The sequence below is a fragment of the Empidonax traillii genome, unplaced genomic scaffold, assembly GCF_003031625.1.
Source record: "Empidonax traillii isolate 1590-97213 ecotype Southwest subspecies unplaced genomic scaffold, ASM303162v1 scaffold956:size363975, whole genome shotgun sequence".
In the NCBI taxonomy this organism is placed as follows: Eukaryota; Metazoa; Chordata; class Aves; order Passeriformes; family Tyrannidae; genus Empidonax; species Empidonax traillii.
In genome coordinates this window covers 192,055-209,935 of record NW_020956149.1, presented here as the reverse complement: position 1 = coordinate 209,935, position 17,881 = coordinate 192,055, and the positions used below count along the sequence as shown (strand labels likewise).

Here is a 17,881-nt window from a genome sequence, read left to right as displayed (position 1 = left end):
GTGCCCTAAGACAGCAGCTGTGCAGGGGCTGTAGGGCAGGGTGGGCTTTCCAGCTCTGGCTCCACAGGGCTGGTGGTGGGAACTGGGCTGGCAGGTGAGCACCCCTACACTGCCTTATCCACCCCCCTGCCCTGTCACCCACAGATCGTGGCTGCCCTGGATGCCAACCCCACAACGAAGCGCACCCAGCTCCAGCACAAATTCGAACAAGTGATTGCGCTGATGGAGGATAACATCTACGAGTGCTGCAGTGAAGCCTAGGCCGGCTGCAGCCCTGGAAGTGACCTTTCTCGCAGCACAGTGCCACAGGGGACCTGCCTTCAGCTGCAGGCACACCGTGGTCATCCTCAAACCAGCCTTGTGGTGGGGGTGGGCCTGACCATGGCCGAAGGCCTTCCTCACATCACAAGAAGCCACAAGACATCTTTCAGAGCAGCTCAGACTCCTCTGGTATGCACTGTGGCACCCATAACTTATTTGCTGTTGCCAGCCAGAAATGGAGGTGTGACACTTGGGGCAAGCTCAGTTCACCACTTCCCTCTGGTCAGCGCCCGAGCAGTCAGTGCTCCCTGCATCCCTGCGTGTGGCTCCTCAGGACAAGGGATGGGGCTGCAGAGGCTGGAACAACAGACACAAAGCAGAAGGGTCACCTCGGGAAGTAATGAGTAGACACCGCATAGGCCATCAGAGCAACGCCTGAGCTCCCTTCCACTCCATCCCTCCAACATCCTTGTTTTTCAAACACCAGGGACTCTTATCAGCTGTTTGCTATCTGCTGCATTCTGTGTATTTTTGTGCCTTTTAATTTTGTACTGTATGTGTAAGCATAACTGCCCCTCCATCTGAGACTTGGGCAACATGGGGAACTTGGGGCTGAGACAAAGCAATTGCTTCCCAAGCAGCTAAGGCATGGTGAAAGCACTTTATCCTTAACAGAGACAGCTGTTTGGGTGCCAGAGGGAGTGCAATCCATGTAAGACAGTGTGGGAAGGGCTGTTCCCCCTTCCCTGGGTTCTTGTCTCTCATGCACAGCAAGCTGGAGGTGCAGTGGGTAGGCAAACATCCCACGGCCCAACCGGCTGGTCGCAGGCACGGTCCTGTCTAGACCAGATGCAGACAGAGGGTGAGGGAAAGACAGTGTCCCTTGCTCCCAGCCTCGCTGCACTGGCTCAACTTGTGTCTGTGGCACTGCCCCAGCTTGGCCCCAGTAATGCCCTTCATGCCAACAGGGCCAGGTCCTGCTGAGAACCCTGTGGCAGTGGCCTCGAGCCACACAGGGCAAACACCAGGTAGCATTCTCTCTTTCTCTGCCTCTCCCCACAGCCATCACTGAACACAAGGTCAGTGCTGCAGAGGAGTCTCCCAAAGCAGCTTGTTCTGCGTGCTTCAGGTCCAGCCCCCGTATCTGATACCGAAGAGCAGCCAAGAGAGGGGGCATTGGCTGCATGGCCAGCCTGTTTTCAGACCTTAAAGGCAGAGGGACTGGACCCACGTCCTGGCAGCCCAGCACTGATGCAGGCCAGCAGAGCACCTCCAGCATCCCGAGCTGCAGACTGAGGGAGAGAGTGTTCAAGGCTTAGGCTGGGGTCAGCGAGAGGGTCCCACTGGCAGACAAATGGACTCATCCGAGATCAGAAACCCCAGTGCTGCCCTGTGGCATTTGCACTGGGGCAACCCCCCATCCCAGCTCGGTGGCCCCTTCTCCTTCCTGCAGCCTGGGGAGCTGTGACTGCTCTGGTCTCCAGTGTCACACGGGCCCCTCTGAAGAGGCTGGATGCAGCCAGCGCCACGTGCTCGAAGCCAGCATTCCTGCCTGGGCAAAGGCTCCTGCCCACAGGGCTGACCCACTGCAGATGCCATGGTTCAAACTGCCAAATAGGAAAGGAACAAAGAAAAAAGTTACTACCTCACTGCAGGAGGGTGTAAGGGGAGCCTTTGTTAGTCGTCCAGCTGACAGTGATGCAGCCTGGTATTAGATAACTGTTCACCAAAAGTCCTCCTGGGTGACTCTCTGCCATGGACAGGTGGCCTCCCGTTTCCACTGTTTCCAGTAATGCCACGTTTGTCAGAAACCGGAGTATCAGAGTTGTGTATGTGTACATAGATATCTATTTTAAAACAAATGATAGACTTTATCCAGTATGTTAAAAGGGGGTAAGGGAGGGAAGGGAAAGGGGAAGAACAGAGGGTTTTTTTAAAGAGAACTACAGAAAAAGTACTTACACTGTGGAGGTCTCAATGTCTTTGCTGAGGATGTGGCTTCAGAATATAAACTCTTAAGAATGTAGCTGGGCTACATTTTATTTTGAATTTTTTTTCTGTTAGAAACTGTGAATAGCTGCCAGAGATTTAGGCAGGCCCAGTACAGGGAAGGCAAGGGCAAGAAAGAGCAAGGGAGCAGAGAATGTTGAGCTTGGTTGGAGGCAGGGAAAGGGTGATGGAGCTATAGCCCCATGTTGTTTGTTAAAGGGAAAGGATACAAGTGAGTCAAGAGCAAGCAGAGTTTGCCTCCAGGTGCTGTGACTGGGCTGTGTATTGAGACTATTGCTTTGTTATTTAATTTTTATCAAAGTAAAAAAAAAAAAAAGAAAAAAAAAGAAAAAAAAAGAAGAAAAAAAGAAAAAAAGAAGTATTTGCTACAACCATGTAAAGGAACAACTTTAGCAGAGCAAAAGCTCGAGGGTTTGTAGTGTTGTATTGCCTTGAACCCCCGAGCCCTTTGTAACATGTTTTTCAACTTTGGCACGTGTTGTGGATGTAGTGCCCTTACCTGCTGTGTAGTGGAAGTGGCAGACTCCTGGCAAAGCCTATCTTTGTAATAAAACAAGGTGCTGAACCTGTGCAGTGCAGTTCCTGCCCCTGTGCCTGCAGAATACACACATGGAAGACACCTGCACAGACGAGCCTTGCATGTACGAGACACCGTGGGCAGGGTCAGCAGGTCAGTGAGAACTCCCTTGTTTCTTCAGCAGATGGGTTTGTACCTCTCGGAGCTGCAGAGCTCGCTGTGGCCTCACACACTGCCACAGCCATGGCTCCCCCTGGAACAGGCACGGGAGCAGACGACTGGCACCCGAACTGACCCACACTGTGCTGTGCACAAAGACCAGTAACCCCACAGCAGCAGCTGGGGCTGGGCACCCTTACCTCTGCCAGGTGCCCGGCCCATGGCACAGTGCCCCCCTCCAGCCCTGGGGAGCCAGTACCTCCCTGCAGTGCCACACGAGGCTGCAGCTGCAGCACCCTGAACCAGCTGCAGCCCAGGGCCTTAATAAGCATGGCATTGCTAAATCCAGGCTCTTCCATCTCCCCCAGTAAAAGCTGCACTTTCCAGACACTGGAGGGATTTTCTTCTCCTGCTAGGAAGTTGTTGCTTAGTAAAGCTAAATCCAGCCATTAAATGATTTGGCCTCTCTCAAAGCAAGAGCTGCGCATTTCACACTGTGGCTGGTGAGGAGGGAGGACACAGCCCCTTCCCTGCTCTGCTGGGACACTGCCACGTGGGCCAGTGGGGCTCTGTGAGGCCACTGCTATCATATCAGAGGATCCAGTGAACTCAGTTACTGCTGCCATATTCCCCCCCCTCTCCCTGGAGGGACACAAGTTCCAGCTCCATTACAGATGGATCAACATAGTCAAGGCTGAAGTTTAAAGAGAAGTTAGTTTGCTCAGCTCTTGCTTAAGCTCCAGAGCAAGGCCAGGAGCCTTGGAGGGCATTGGCAAGGCCAGCTGCAGATTAGTGAAATCCTCTTTAGGAAGAGTTTTACTTCCACTTATTTTCTCCCACCCAGGAAGACTGTAACCCTTTACATGATCAGCCTGACCTTCAGAAGGGCTCTGCTCTGGGCAGAGCAAGAGAAATTCAGGCATTCGAATCTGTTAAAGGAAAGTGTCATATGACCCACAGGAGCTCACAAGACAGGTTTGTGTGTGGGAACTGTGCCACAGACAGGTAACAAGAGCACAAACTATGCTGGGGGCTACAGCAAGCACCTCAAACTCATTTTTTGAGCCCTAAAACACCTCTATCTTACTATAGTTATAGCACACACAGCTCCCCCCGGTACTGGGGACCAAGGCAGGCACCCAGACCTGCCACCCTGGCACTCTCATAATCCCAGCTCAGCCAGGCATCAGCACAAGGGCAGCCAAGAGGGCAGAGGGCTCGACACCTCACACAGTCCACACCAGCAGGACTGGCCAAGCTTGAGCTTCTCCATTCCTAGGGGTGCCACCATGCTGTGTCTCACGGGTCCCAGGGCCCCTGCCCAGGCCATCAGTGCCATCAGCCCCCAAAGCCCAGCATACCCCTGGCACCACAACTGGGGACGCAGGGCAGACAGGGCACCTCTCCATGAGGGCAGGCAGAGAGGCAGCTGTCTGCAGTATCCACTCACTACCATGCCATGCAGGATGAGGCCATGGAAAATGGGAGCACAGGGACTCACAACCAGGGCAGCAGCTGGGCCATTCCATGAGGTGAATAAATAAACTTTATTAGGAAGAGGTAAACAGAGTTAAAATCTGTCCTGGGGATTAAAACCAGCCCAGACCCCAAAGGCCTGGGGCCAGCTGAAGCAGGGCTAAGTGGGACTGTGCAAGCATCCCTAGAGAGCTGTTCTGCCCTCTCCAGAGGAGGTTTCCTTCTGCAGCCTGGCTTCCCCTTGCCTGGCTCCTGGGGTCACCCGGGGCTTCTTCGCCTGGCTTTGACCCCTCTGTGCCTTGGGGGCATCCTGCTGTGCTCCCTTGGGAACCTTCCCCTTGCTCTTTCCCCCAGGGACTTTTCGGGGCCCCTTTGCCCCTGCACAGCTGTTGCTTTTGCTCCCTCCTGCATCCTCAGCAGCCACAGCCCCACAGGGCCTTGAGTGTCCTTTGCCAAGTGCCTGGGGGTGGTCAGCAGCTCGTGGGGGCCTTGAACACCCTGTGCCAGGGGCCTGGGAGCAGTTGGCAGCTCTGGAGGGCCCCGAACACCCCGTGCCAGGGGCCTGGGGACGGTGGTCAGCTCGCCGAGGCTTTGCTCCACCGTTCCCAGGCTTCGCTGCAGCTTGTGGCTGGGCCTGGAGGAAGGGAACGGAGCATCTCAGGCTGCTGCCATGCCATGAGCCACCCAGCCCCACTGCCATCACCTACTCACATTCACAGGCTTTGCTTTTGGCTTCTGCTTCGTGGCTGTCAGCTTCTGCTTTGTAGCACCTGCAGACAGGGTGGTGGATGAGTCCTGGTGGGGCCAGGCAGCACAGGGTGACTCATGCCCTAGAAGCCCTTTACCTTGTTGTTGTGCACCAGTCAGGGGGGCACAGGGGTCCTTGGTGGTCCCTCCTTTCTGTCCTGGCTTCAGGGCCCGTCCTCTCTCCAGATTTGCCTGGCCTGGATGCTGCTTGTGCTGTGGGTCCTTGGGTGCTAACTGGGGGCGAGAGCAGGGTGTCAGTGGGCCCAGGCAGCCCCTCAGCCCCCAGCCGCCCTGGCAGCCCCTGCTCACCATGAAGGTGCCGGTGGCCCCCACAGCAGAGGAGTTGCGGGGCCGCACCAGCTCCCCACGGCTCAGCCCCTTGCTCAGCGCCTGCTTCAGCAGGTACTTGAGCCGGACAGGATCCTCGCTGGGGTACTTGGTCAGAATGAATTGCTTGATAGTGAAGACAGAAGCGCCCTTCTTCTCATCCTGGGCCTGCAGCGCCTCTTTGACCATCTGCAGGGTTGAAGGGCGTCGGCCCACGCGGCCCAGGACCAGCGGACCCGGGAGCTGCGCTTCACCAGCAGCTTCAGCCGCTGGAAGAGGAACCATTTGAGCCTGGGGTCCAGCTCTGAGACACTCACACCCCAAGGGCTGCAAAGCCCCTGGAAGCTGAGCAGCCATAACCCTGCTCATCCCTACAGCCTCACAGGGACTGCAGCCACAAGAGCTCAAACCAAGCCCCAGCCCCACCAGAGCCACAGCTGAGACTCCCCAGAGACCCAGCTCTGTAACACCCTGCAGCACTTGCAGCCCCCTTACCCATCTGAGGCTCCATAGCAGAACACACCAGCCCACAGGCAGCCACAGCACCACTGACTACTGCTCTTTAGGCCCAGAGCACCTCCCTGCAATTTATCTGATGAGCAGCCTGAATGGCAGCTGGCTGGCAGCTGCTAATTGCTCTGGTCTCTACCCCAGGTGGGAGCTGGGGCTGGGAAGTCAAGTGCCCTTTGCCAGAGCTTTGTGAGGGGCTGGAGGGAGAAAGGGCAGACCTGAGCAGTGAGTTTGGAGAGGGATGAGGGACTGGGAGTTTGTGGAATGATTGCCCTGAAGTGGCAGGGGAAAGGCACCTACCACTGCTGGGTGGGTGTTGGGGTGCTGGGATGGCAGCTTGCTGACAGCACTTGCTGTGGGGTGCACGGGGAGCCAGCTTGCAGCATGGGGCCCACACAAACCTGTTCCCAGTGTGCTGGGGGGATGAACTATCTTCCTTTGCCTCACTCAGAAGCAGAGGTCTGATAATGGGGCGAAAAAACAATCCCACAAAGGAGAAGAGGAAAATGAAGAGCTGCTTGGTTAGTCAGCAAAAAGGCAGGAGAAGTGACTCCCCCCCAGTATCTCCATGAGCATGTTCATAAGCAGGATGACCATTTGTCCCAGCCACTGAATCCCACCATGCTCAGGGAGAGCACTCCTAGCCCTGGACATGGACAGCTATGTTCCCTCCATGTCCCCCTCTCTGCTGCTGCCTGTGCTGACAAGGTGATCCTAAGGAAATCACTGACAGTTCTTTGGTGCAGGAACAGCACAGATGTCCCCACCTTGGGGACTGCTGTGTTCCTCCCCAGTGCCCCATCAATCCCTCCCTCTTTACGCAGGAGGCTCACGGGGCTTTCATGTGCATTGTCTGTCCGAAAGATGAGGAAGCTGCGAGCCAGGATTATATTATGGCAGGACTGGCTCATGGCCACCTCAGCAAACCTGTCACCATGGTAATGCACCTGCAAACTGCTGCCCACAGAGACTTTCATCAAGGTCTGTGCCCACTACTTGAGCCTGAGGGCCAGATCCTGGCTAAGGTGGCAGCAGGAGCCAGGTGTGGCAGCTGGGAGCGAGACCGGATGCCTGGAGCACCACATGCCCAATAACCCCAGACCAGCACCACCAGCCTGCTCCCTGCTCCATTTCCAGTCCATATCCAAATTCCCCAGGAAGCAGACAGTGGGGACACTGGAGAGCAGCGGGGCTGCCTGGATCCAGCCATCACCTCTCCGGCAGCTCTGAGATGCCTCTGGTACCCAGCTGAGCTGGCAGGGGGGTCCCAAACCCTTGCTTGCTGCTAACACCACCAGCAGTAGCTGTAGGGCTGGGTATGGTGAGGGGTGACAGCCCGCAGGCTGTGTGCTGGGGCTGGTCCTGCACGGGCAGGTGAGCTGCAGTGCCACTCTCCTGTGGAGCACAGTCTCGTGGACACCAAATAAACACCAAATCCTTCTTCAAATAAACACCAAATCCTTCTTCTTCTTCGCTCCAAAACCACCTCCCAGATTTGAAGTACGTGAATCAGACATCAGCCTAAACACTGAATTATTCATAAAACTCTAATCCTTAGATTTCACTGAATATGCAGAAGTATTGATAAAAAAAAAATAATGAGAGAATTGTACTTGCAAATTGCTCTTTATTAAGGGTTTAACTTGCATGGGCTCTATATGTTCCCTATTAGTCCTTGCAAAGCTGCATAGGATTAGAAATCAGAGAGGATAATAATGTACAAAAATAGTTTCAAATGTTGATAACACTGAACAGGGAGAAAAACATCTTATTTGTATAACTGAGCTAAAAATAAAAATGAAGAACAGTGCTACAATTGCAATATGCCATCTTGCAGTGCTTCGAACATATGTCGGCGTCGCTGAGCCATATGCTGCCGCGTCCCGCCTGCTGCGGCGCGGGGGAGCTCAGCCCTCAACCCAGCGAGCCTCAACAGCACAGGAGCTGCCCAAAACCTCCTCCTGGGCTGAGGCCAAACTGACCGCAGCCCAAATGGGGAGGGGTGCGGGGGAGCGTGTTGGGAGCTTGGCCCTGGGGGTCCAAAGATGCCTAAAGATGACGGGTGGGACTGTGAGAAAGATTGCTGGGGGATATGGAGTGGGGCTGCTGCTGAGGGTACAAACTGTCCACGTGCTGCTTCGCCAGTGCTGCAGGAGTGAGCACAGAGCTCTGAGCGCTGTGGCTGCACATGGCTGTGCTGTGCTGTGCTGTGCTGTGCTGTGCTGTGCTGTGCTGTGCTGTGCTGTGCTGGCAGGGCCCTCCGTGCTGTCTGCCTGCTGGGCAGGATCCACGGCCTTCACCGCTGCAGCACAGAAGGGCCCACATGCACCTGTATCTGTCCTGTCCCCCTAGAGGGGGTGCAGTGCCTCTGGGCGATTCTGACAGGCTGGAGGTGGGGCAGGGCTGCATTTGGGAGCACCTGGCAGGGCCAGAGACACCTTGACGCAGCCAAACCTGCTCTGGGCAGCTGGAGCGTGGCAGGGCTGAGCAGCCGTGTGGCACTGGCTGGGATCCATCTCCAGCGGCAGAGATGGGAGGTGGCCCTGGCTCCAGCCCCGGCAGAGGAAGGACATGCCTTGGCCAGGGCGCCAAGGTGGGGAGAGAGAGGTGAGGGCAGCTCTGCCACAGTCCAGGCATGGCAGGGCTGTCCAACCCAGGATCTGCACCCATGGCAGGGGCATGAGCTCTCAGCAAGTCAACAGAAACTCACGGATATACGCCAGAGGAGCTAAGCCTTTGCATTTTAATTACAAAACGTGTACACATTTTCAGCCTTGTTCCCAGGGTTCCTAGTGCCAGGAGAGAGTAGCCCGCCCCACGGGGCCTCGGCCGTGGCAAAGCAGGGGCAGGCGGTGGCGGCGGCGGTGGGACTAAGTTCGTGCTCTGGGGTGGCGATGCACACCCCAGGGACTGGCCCAGGTGGGGCCTACGCAGGAGAGACCTGGCTGGTGGAGACAGAGGAGGTGTCTGTCTTGCCAGCAGACGTGTCGTCATCTCCCAGTGGGTTCTTGCCACAGCAGAGGGTAGTGATCATGCAGTTACGGAACTGGGAGAGGGAAGCCCGGTGTGAGGCAGGTGGACACGAGGCAGCTCTGTTCCAAGCAGAGCTGCTTGGAAGCCCCCAGCACCACAGCGCAGGAGACACCACGCCAATGGAGTCTCCTGCCCCACTGGCTGCTGCCAGCCCCGCCTGCCGAAGCCCCGGCTCCTCCATCAACCCAGCACCCGCATCATTTTAGGCTGAATGGCCTTGCATTGGTGAGATTTATGCAATGCCAAGGCTGAGCTGCACAGTCACCCTCCCATGTGCCAGGATGAGATCACCTGGAAACAACCCCCACTTCAGCCCACTGGTAGCTTGAGATGCCATAACTCTCTGCCAGCTGTTATAAAGTGAAACACAAAAAAGGAGTTGTCTCACCCCCTGCCACTTACCTGTTTGTTCATTACGATGTAGATGACAGGGTTGTAGATGGCAGAGCTCTTGGCGAAGAACGCCGGGATGGTCATGAAGATGGGCCCAAAGTCTGATCCCTGGTTGGTGAAGATGTAGAATGCGACACTGGCATAGGGGACCCAGCAGATCAGGAAGGAAATGACCATGATGATGACCATGCGGGTCACTTCTTTCTCTGCCTTCTGGGTGGTGGCAGACTCCTGCTGCTGGGCAGCAGCCTGCGGGCAGAAAGGAATGGAAACATGATGGAGCCAGTGAGTGACCTCAGGGATGTGGGGTCAGGGCTCACAGAAGTCAAGCTGCACATCTGGAATTTGCTCTTTCCCTCTTCATAGAGGGCCAGCCTGGCCCCTGGAAGGCCCTCCCTATCACCAGTCTGGAACCTGGTGCGGGCCCCTTCCCAGCAAGATGGCCCTTGGCCCACCGTCACTGGCAGGTACCCACCTCCTTGACAGTGCAAACCAGGTTCCCATAGCAGAAGAAAATGATTGCCAAGGGGATCATGAAGTGAACCACAAACATGTAGATGACGAAAGATTCATTGTTGACCTCTGGCTTCAGAGTGTAATAGTCGATCCCACACGAACACTGCATGCCCTCGGGGATGTACCTGCAAGGTGAGCCCAGCAGGTGAGTGCCCAGCGGAGGAGATGGGCTGGAAGACACAGCCAAGCCGCCAGCCAGGCTCCCACGCCCCCCGCGCTGGGCCTGGTGCCCTCCCTACCTGGACCAGCCGAAGAGCGGGGGAGCCGCGCACGCCAAGGCCATGACCCAGGAGAAGGCAACACCCATGATGGCATGGTTCTCCCCGAAGCGGAAGTTGCTCATGGGCTTGCAGACCACTACGTATCTTTCGATAGCCAGGACCACCAGCGACCAGAGACCAATTTCACCTGCACCGAGGAGGGTGACAGAGGGACTTTGAGCAACAGAAAAACACCGTGATGGCAGCAAGCCTCCTCAGACTGATGTTCCTGAGGACAACCCTGGCAGCTGTTAAATCTCCTCCAAGGATTCGGAAAGAGAAATAAACAAAGGTCAAGCACAGATGTGATAGGACAGTGTGAGAAGACCCCTCCTCACTGCACTGCTTACCCACAGGAACCACTTTGCTGCTATGTTTTGAGATCCCTGGCTGGATCTCACCATTCATCCCAGACAGCACCTGCACCTGCAAGTCTACTGCCACACTCAGATGTAGCGAGTGCCCGTCATCTCAGGATTTCCCCTGAAATTTCCTGGGAAACTTGTGCCACAAGGATCAAATCAGTAAAGCAGTAGCTGTGGCTGAAGGCTGAGCTGAATGGAGGAGAGCATTTTTATACACACAATTTCTATTTAACATCTGTTTGGGTCCGAGCCTGGCTGGCTCGGGGAGGAGAGCCAACTCTGCTTGCCTGCACCACTGTGCACCACACCAGCGCTCGCGAAACTGGAGGAACAGACTCGCAAAACAGGAAGAACAAAATTGTCATCTCTTGAGTCAGAAAGTGAGCCAAGTAGATGTGCAAATCCAACAACTGCAAAATCTGCTACTGGCGGCTTTTCACTGCTACACTGTGGCTCTCAGGATCCTGAGCGGGTGGCTCCCAAAATAAGGTTAAAAAAACAAGTGTCATTTGTCACTTTCCTCACCTCCCACCCAGAAATACGGCAATGGCCTCAATCCACATCAGCAGCAGACCTTTCAGGTACCATATTCTTCAAGATCATCTGTGTGTCTTCCCTTTCATTCCTAAAATCTGGGGCAACTCCTGGCAGGAGACGTTTGAAAATTTGGAAAACTTACCTCCCAGTGTGGCAAAGAAGCCTTCAATGTAACACCCTGTTACTCCAAAGACAAAGTACCCGTTCATCGAGGTGTACATAGTGGTCGTGAAGCCTCCAAAGACCATGAAGAGGTCAGCGACCGCCAGGTTCAGAAGAATGTAGTTTAGAGGTGTCCGGAGCTTCTTATGCTGGATGGTGACATAGAGCGTGAGGAAGTTGATGGGGAAGCCGAGCAGGATCAGCATGAACATGTAGGCAGCTAGTGCTGAGTACTTCCAGGGCTCAGCCAGGTAGTACTGGGGGTACTCGAAGGGGCTCCGCACCACCCCGGTCTTGTTGGACATGGGCACGTAGAAGTCTTGGCCTTCTGTCCCATTCATGGCTGTGGTTCGTGAGGTGCCTTTTCCTCTTACTTAGGGGGTTCTTTCGTGCACGGGGGGATCGACTCTGAAGTGGAGCTCCCGCCACCTCTCAGCCTTCACTGTCACCCCGAGAAGAAGCGGCTACGCTCCCCTCCACAGGCACCTCTTATAAAGTGCCCCCAGGGTAAGCTCTGGACACTGTTGTCAGCGCGATTAGGGTTTAGAGAATTATTAATCATAATCATCCAGGGCTAATTGGCTTTCCTGGGAAGGTGTTGAGGTGACACCTGTTTCTGGCCTGCACTGTCATTGTTGGAAACTGTGGCTCATGGTCACATATAAAGAGGTAGCTCTGCACCTCACCTTTCATTTGTAGGGGGCTCAAACCAGGCAGCAGCTCCACTGGCAAGGCTCTTCTCTCTTTTCCATCCCTCACTAACAAGAGGGATGTGTGTGGTTCACACCCTAGGACTGCGGGTTTGGGGGCTGCAGGGTTTGGCTGGGTTGGACAGGTATGTGTGGTGTGGTCCCTCAGTGACAGAGGGGTGTTCCAGCCCCATTCTCACAAGGGGAACGTGGGTCCATGACACCAGCCAGTCCCCACTGGAGATCCGTCCTCCACACAGTCCCTGTGGAGGCTACAGAACGCGATGTCACCAACTCTTCTTTCACATGTTCCAGCCACCTCTCCTTATGTTCAAGATTTGGCTGCGGAGGTTTGACCACCACCATGAAACGCTGGCCCCGATGGTGGGTTACCTGTTGTACCATCTCCTTTGTGCCTGGCTTTGTATGGGTTTGAGTCATTGGTAACACCTAATAAATAATCTAGACCATCTGTCCCGGACTGGAGTCATTCTGCACGGGTGCTGAGAAGGCTGCTGCACCAGGGCACTGATGGGAGGTTCAGAGCTGAAGCTAACACCCAATCTCATGTGCTGGTTAACAGACATCTTCAGTCTCCTTCAACTTTGCATAGCCATCAAACTCCACAGGGGAGGCTGTCATTGGAGGCTGTTGTCCCATGTCCTTCCTGTGGCTCTGCCTGCCCACTCAGTGAACTCAGTTGTGCTTGAAACATTCTTTGTGCCAGCCAGCAGATGAGTTACATATTGCCTTGATTTTTCAGAAGCAATGAGACAACACATACAGGGGGTGAGCACAGGGAGCCAGCCACAGAGGAGTTCTCTTCTGGAGGTTCCTCAAAATTCACAGCATTGTGATTAATCCTTTAAGCTCCAAAGCTATTTTCTCCATCTCTTCTCTTTTTTTCCACCCACTGTTTACCACCTTTCTCACTAGCAGTCACTAACATTCCAGCTGGCAGGCAGGTACCAGTTGGTTCCCCTGTGGAGTCCAGGCAAGGGCTGGTATCTGACAGAGGCTGGAAGGGAGCTGAGCACCCATCTCCCCTCGCTGTTTTGGCTGCATTTGGGGTTGAGTGTTCCTCACAGCCAGGAGCAGTTGAACACGAGGGTCTCATCCAGCACAGGAGGATGTGCCAGAGCTGCTGGAGCTCATGGGTGGGAGGTGGGCAGAAACTCACATCCTCTTGGCCTTAATAAACTTCCTCCAGTCCTGGCCTAGTTTTCACCAGTGTTCCCTGGGATTTGGTTTAGTAAAAAGTTTAACAGAAAAAGCACAAAGCACTGTACCTCCCTAAAGCAGAGACCAAGCTGGGAAACCTTCCCTCTAAGCAGAGAAGGTGGGGAAGAGCTGAACTGCTGGTGCCACAGACTAGGGCAGACCTGGCTGGCTGCAGCCCAGTGCAGGCCGTGGTCTCTGGACAGTCCAAAAGGTCTTCCTTCCCCTGCTCACCCTAAGGCCCTCTCAATTAACTTCTCACACTTGTTATCAAGGCCAGAGCAGTGCCACTCTAACTGCAAATGCAGCTGTTCACACTTGTACCTGGGCACACAGGGATTAAAGGTTTATTTCCCAATACACCTTAAGCTAATGCAATAAGCCACTGCTGAGGTAGCAGCTGCTGCGTGGAGCTTAGGCTGGTGTGCGTCACCACTGGATGCAGCAGTGGGACAGGCAGGCAGCAATCAGGTAGAGGAATGGGGCAAATTGCTCACAACAGCTTCCAACCAAAGCACGGTGGTGGGACCTCTCGTAGCTCCAGGGACGACTCAGCATGAAGTCAGCCAGAAGGCTCCGTGGCACAGGGAAGCCTGGGCTAGAACACCTTGTCTCACATGTATGAGATGTGAGATCTGACTGTTCCTGCACAGAAAAGCCCAGTAGGGTTTTCAAAGCTAGACTTTATTCACAGAGTTGGTTAATTTTTTTTAAAAAAAGCTTCCTTGCTTGATCCGTTTTGTGTCTGTGTCACAGCAAACCCTTTCTTTTTACTTTTATATTTTTTCATTCCAATTGGCTCTGCACAACCAGCTCAGTTGCAGGAGAAGGAACTGAATTCCACTCTGGCTTGCATGTCAAACAGCATTGTTTATCCGTGTCAATAGCAGAGTCTTCACTGCAAACAGTGACAGCTGAGATAGAAAGCAGAGCTGTAATTAGAACAGAATGTTTTTAAAGTGGTAAATTAAGCAAACTTGGTCAGGAACCACTGAGGGCCTGGAAACCCGGTCATGCCATTGCAGGGCCTCCCTTTCCAGAGGTACTTGAGCAGAGACATCCCGATTCACATGCAAGGTGCTGCTCCTGTGGGAGCTGCTCTGCCAGCACCAAACACCTCAGTACTGTGTCCTCTCCCCCTCAGGGCAAAGGCAGGCTGGGACAGACAGGCTGCCATCACAACGGAACTCTTGGCAACACGGACACACTTTTATCCTGGTTTCAAGGCAGCTCCAGCCCAGGCAGTTACCTACATGAATCTTTCTGTTGCTGAGGAATGATTGTGACCATCCTGAGGAGATTCCCTGGCCCGGGGGTACGTTGGTGTGGCTGGCACAGAGCTCACATCCTTCACAGCAGTGTGGGGTGCTTTGCTTTGCTGTCCAAACCCATGCTGGGAACACACCGGAGCTCTAGCTGGGGCTGAGAGGTGCCTGCATAGCACTGGGATTTCCTTTTTCCCTGCTCTGTCTCCCTCAGGAACAGGCCAGAGCTGGGCAGGGAGAAACAGGGCTGGGACAACTGCCCAAAGGGCTGTCCCACTCCAGATGATGTCATGCTCCAAAATAAAAAAGGGAGGAAGAAGGGAGGATGTTGTGTTTGTGGTGTTTGCCTTCCCAAGCGGTGGTTACTCATGCTGAGCCCTGCTCTCCAGGAAGCAGGGAATAAATTCCTTCTTGCTTTGCTTTGCTTGCATGCAGAGCCTCAGCTTCAATCATTAAACTGTATTTATCTCAATCTGGGAGCTTCTTGGCTGTGACATGCCCCCAGTGCCAAGAGCAGTGGAACTTTGCAGATTACACTTGAAGGGCTCTAAATTTTAACTCTTTTCTTGCCTAAATGGAATAGAAAGGGAAAAGAAATTCAAGATCAGAAGCAGGAGCATCATAGCAAATTCCAAGACAAAGAGTAGTAAAAACCAGTCCCATTTATTTGAAGATCTGTCAGTAACAGGTGTGTATTAAGGAGCAAGTCAAGTCCTAACACATTCTGGAGTAAAAACAATTCCTTAAAATCTGAACTTGACCCTAGAAATATTTCTGTAAAATTCTGTGGCACTTCAGCTGCTTGCCTGGGAAACATAAAGCACATTTGCAAACAACAGACATTTTAATTTAAAAAAATAGTTACATGTTTTCAACTCTTGCAAACAAAATAGAACAAGATGACTGTTAGGAAAGCTTTATGGATCTATGAAGCATTTTGCCAACAACAGGGGAGACTGTTGTTGAGATGAAAGCCTGGTTTCCTTCACTGGTTTGACTCATCTCTGCTCCGTCGACAGAATGGACAACAATTATGCTGGAGTATGAGGAGCTCATAGTCTTCTGTGTGAAACATCTGTTAATTAGAAACAGATTTAGCACAAGTTAGTCTGCGCCCTGCTCAAAGAAAATGCAATCTGAGCTCAAGGGCTGCTCTACTGCACAAATATTCTGAAACCACCATCAGAGAGAATTGGTTCTCTTTGTTTCAATTGCCGGAGATGCTACAGCTGGAACAAGAGCAGTGAGCACTTCACAGACCTCTGCCAGTGCTGCTTAGGAGGCACAAACCCATTAACTACTTTTGAAGGAAGGACAACAGTTAGACAATTTCTGTGTAAGCAAACCTGACTGAATTCCAGCATTTCAAAACCCCATTCCTGAGCGGGGCAGGAGCAGGGCTGAACCACAAGATAACTTAGTCACTGACTGATTTTCCTTGCTAGACCAGGCTCCAAGTCACAGAGACAGAGCAAAAGGAAATAAATACAGATCAGCTTCTGTTGGTCAGCCAAGGTTTGCTCAAGAGGCTCGGACTTGCTGTCCAGGAGAACTTCTCAAATTCAGCTACTGCCAAGGTAGCTCTGTGCATCAAACAGCTCTGAGTTGGGGTTTCCTTGCACCGTGTCTACCTCAATCAGGAATTTGCTGAATACATGTTAAGAGTATGAGGTTTCAATGATTAACATTGTTTCAGCCACTGGGTTCTGGATAGGGCTTTCTGGGCTGTTTTTAAACTTCTCCATGAAAACACTACCTGAAAGCAGGATGGACACATGGTGATGGAGGCATCAGGCAGCAGGGACCGGTAGTACTGCCACCGCAGCGGCTTCGGCCAGCGCTTGACCAGCACGTCCCGCCGGCTCATCGACTGCAGCACAGCGCGGCTCACCACCACCGGAACGAACTCGGAGCCTCCCTGCTGCAGGAGAGCAGGTGAACAGAGAACTGCAGTTACCAGCTGCAAGGCCCTCTGAGGATTTGTAAGTTGTTGTAAGAAGCAAAGTAAAATTCAGTAGAAGATACTAATGTATGACTGGCCCAAGACTTGTCCCACCAAACTCTCTGTCACTTTCCCCAACACCTTCAGCATTGAGGAATCCCTTTACAGTTCCCTGTAAAGAACAGCTGTGTCCACAGTCTTTATGAAACCCTCACAGTAAGGCCTGCTCTATAGGTGTGCTGCTTGTACCTCATGGGACAGCTCTGCTGTACCAGTGCATGGCGAGAAAATAAAATTCCAAACAACATCTTTGGTTTTTTGTGGAGTTTGTGTTGGGGCTTTTGTGCGGATTTTGTTGCTTTGTTTGTTTCTTTTTGATTTTCTTGTTGTTGGTGGTGGTTTTTTTCGAAGAGAGGAGTTAACTGGTAAATCCCTTTCCCTCTCAAGTGCTATCCCCCTCCCAGTCTCCTGCTCTGCAGCTCTCGTCTTTGTACCAGATGCACACCAGAAGAGTAGTATGGACTGTAAAGTAAAGTTTTCTAATAATTTCTGTTGGTAGCAAGAAAGAAACAACTGGAAGGTACAGGTAAAGCTCTTACCTCAAAGCTCAGTTTTGCTGTAAAGGGATCATCAACCTCAATAATATCTGTACTGTCATCAAGCCTCAAACTCTGGGCATCTGGATGCATTTCTTAAGGAAGGACAAGAGCTCCTGTAAAATTGGCTGTGCTCACCGTAGCCAGCACTCACAGAATCAGTATGAAAGCACCCTAGCAGGACCAGTACCCTTGCTGCTCCACAGTATCTCAAACTGTGACAGTGACCAGGTCATTACAGAAAATACCAGGAAGACCTTGCTGGGATTCCCAGTTGGGGAATTTTATCACTGCAGTTGCTGTAGAGCAGTGGGACTGACCACAGCTAGGCATGACACCACCTCTGCCTCCCTTCCTGACAGAGCAAAGGAAGCAATCTACTGAAAGGACATTTTTGGGCAGCTTTAGTCAGAGTTTGTGTGTTCTTGCGCATCACTCTCCACCTTATGTTCTACGGCTCCCACAGCAACTGGGAGCTCTGGATGCCGAAGCATTCCAAACCAGATCCCAACAGCAACAGCTATGAAGAATGTCCATGCTGCTTCCCTTGGCTGAGTGAAAGCAACTTCTAAGGGCAGCTGTTATTGGAAGCAACACATTCCTGACTTCACTCATTCTTTACAGAAGGCAATTCACACACAATAGGTAAAGCATAGCATTCCACTGTTAAAAAAAAAAAAAAATCACATGCTTAGAAACAAACTGTCCCGATGAAAAAGCTTCATGATAATATCAGGTTTAGTTCAACCATACTGTGGTTGTTATACTAACGCGACAAGGAAACACAATGCAATTGTACTCACATCAGTCATATGACAAAAAAAGAAAGGTTTAAACCTAAGCAGGGAAAAAAATTCAAAATTGTTTAATTTTTCCCTATACAAGGACTGGAAACCAA

General features: G+C 52.8%; 4 protein-coding genes across 4 annotated transcripts in view; 1 reads left to right on the top strand and 3 right to left on the bottom strand.

The window, feature by feature from the left end:
• The window catches only part of PLXND1 (plexin D1), a 71,899-nt gene extending 69,327 nt beyond the window's left edge, over positions 1 to 2,572 (top strand). Inside the window, 1 exon segment of the mRNA XM_027903282.1 lies at positions 145 to 2,572. Coding sequence (XP_027759083.1) covers positions 145 to 261 — 117 coding nt within the window. The 3' untranslated portion in view covers positions 262 to 2,572.
• A 1,911-nt stretch (positions 2,573 to 4,483) lies between these two features.
• On the bottom strand, positions 4,484 to 6,024 carry LOC114067694 (histone H1oo). The gene is made up of 6 exons (XM_027903294.1): positions 5,993 to 6,024; positions 5,480 to 5,745; positions 5,269 to 5,404; positions 5,135 to 5,193; positions 4,963 to 5,057; positions 4,484 to 4,911 (listed from the first exon to the last, which is right to left on the bottom strand). Exons 1-6 carry the CDS (start codon positions 6,006 to 6,008, stop codon positions 4,608 to 4,610), a joined length of 876 nt encoding a protein of 291 aa, XP_027759095.1. The 5' UTR covers positions 6,009 to 6,024; the 3' UTR covers positions 4,484 to 4,607.
• Positions 6,025 to 8,725: 2,701 nt separating this feature from the next.
• On the bottom strand, positions 8,726 to 11,718 carry RHO (rhodopsin). The gene is made up of 5 exons (XM_027903286.1): positions 11,254 to 11,718; positions 10,189 to 10,357; positions 9,909 to 10,074; positions 9,443 to 9,682; positions 8,726 to 9,053 (listed from the first exon to the last, which is right to left on the bottom strand). The coding sequence occupies exons 1-5, from the start codon at positions 11,612 to 11,614 to the stop codon at positions 8,934 to 8,936; spliced, it is 1,056 nt and encodes a 351-aa protein (XP_027759087.1). The 5' UTR covers positions 11,615 to 11,718; the 3' UTR covers positions 8,726 to 8,933.
• A 3,371-nt stretch (positions 11,719 to 15,089) lies between these two features.
• Positions 15,090 to 17,881, bottom strand: part of IFT122 (intraflagellar transport 122) — a 32,083-nt gene continuing 29,291 nt past the window's right edge. Inside the window, exons 26-28 of the mRNA XM_027903280.1 lie at positions 16,987 to 17,066; positions 16,202 to 16,366; positions 15,090 to 15,520 (exon numbers count right to left, since the gene is read on the bottom strand). Coding sequence (XP_027759081.1) covers positions 15,431 to 15,520; positions 16,202 to 16,366; positions 16,987 to 17,066 — 335 coding nt within the window. The 3' untranslated portion in view covers positions 15,090 to 15,430. The remainder of the gene's footprint in view (positions 15,521 to 16,201; positions 16,367 to 16,986; positions 17,067 to 17,881) is intronic.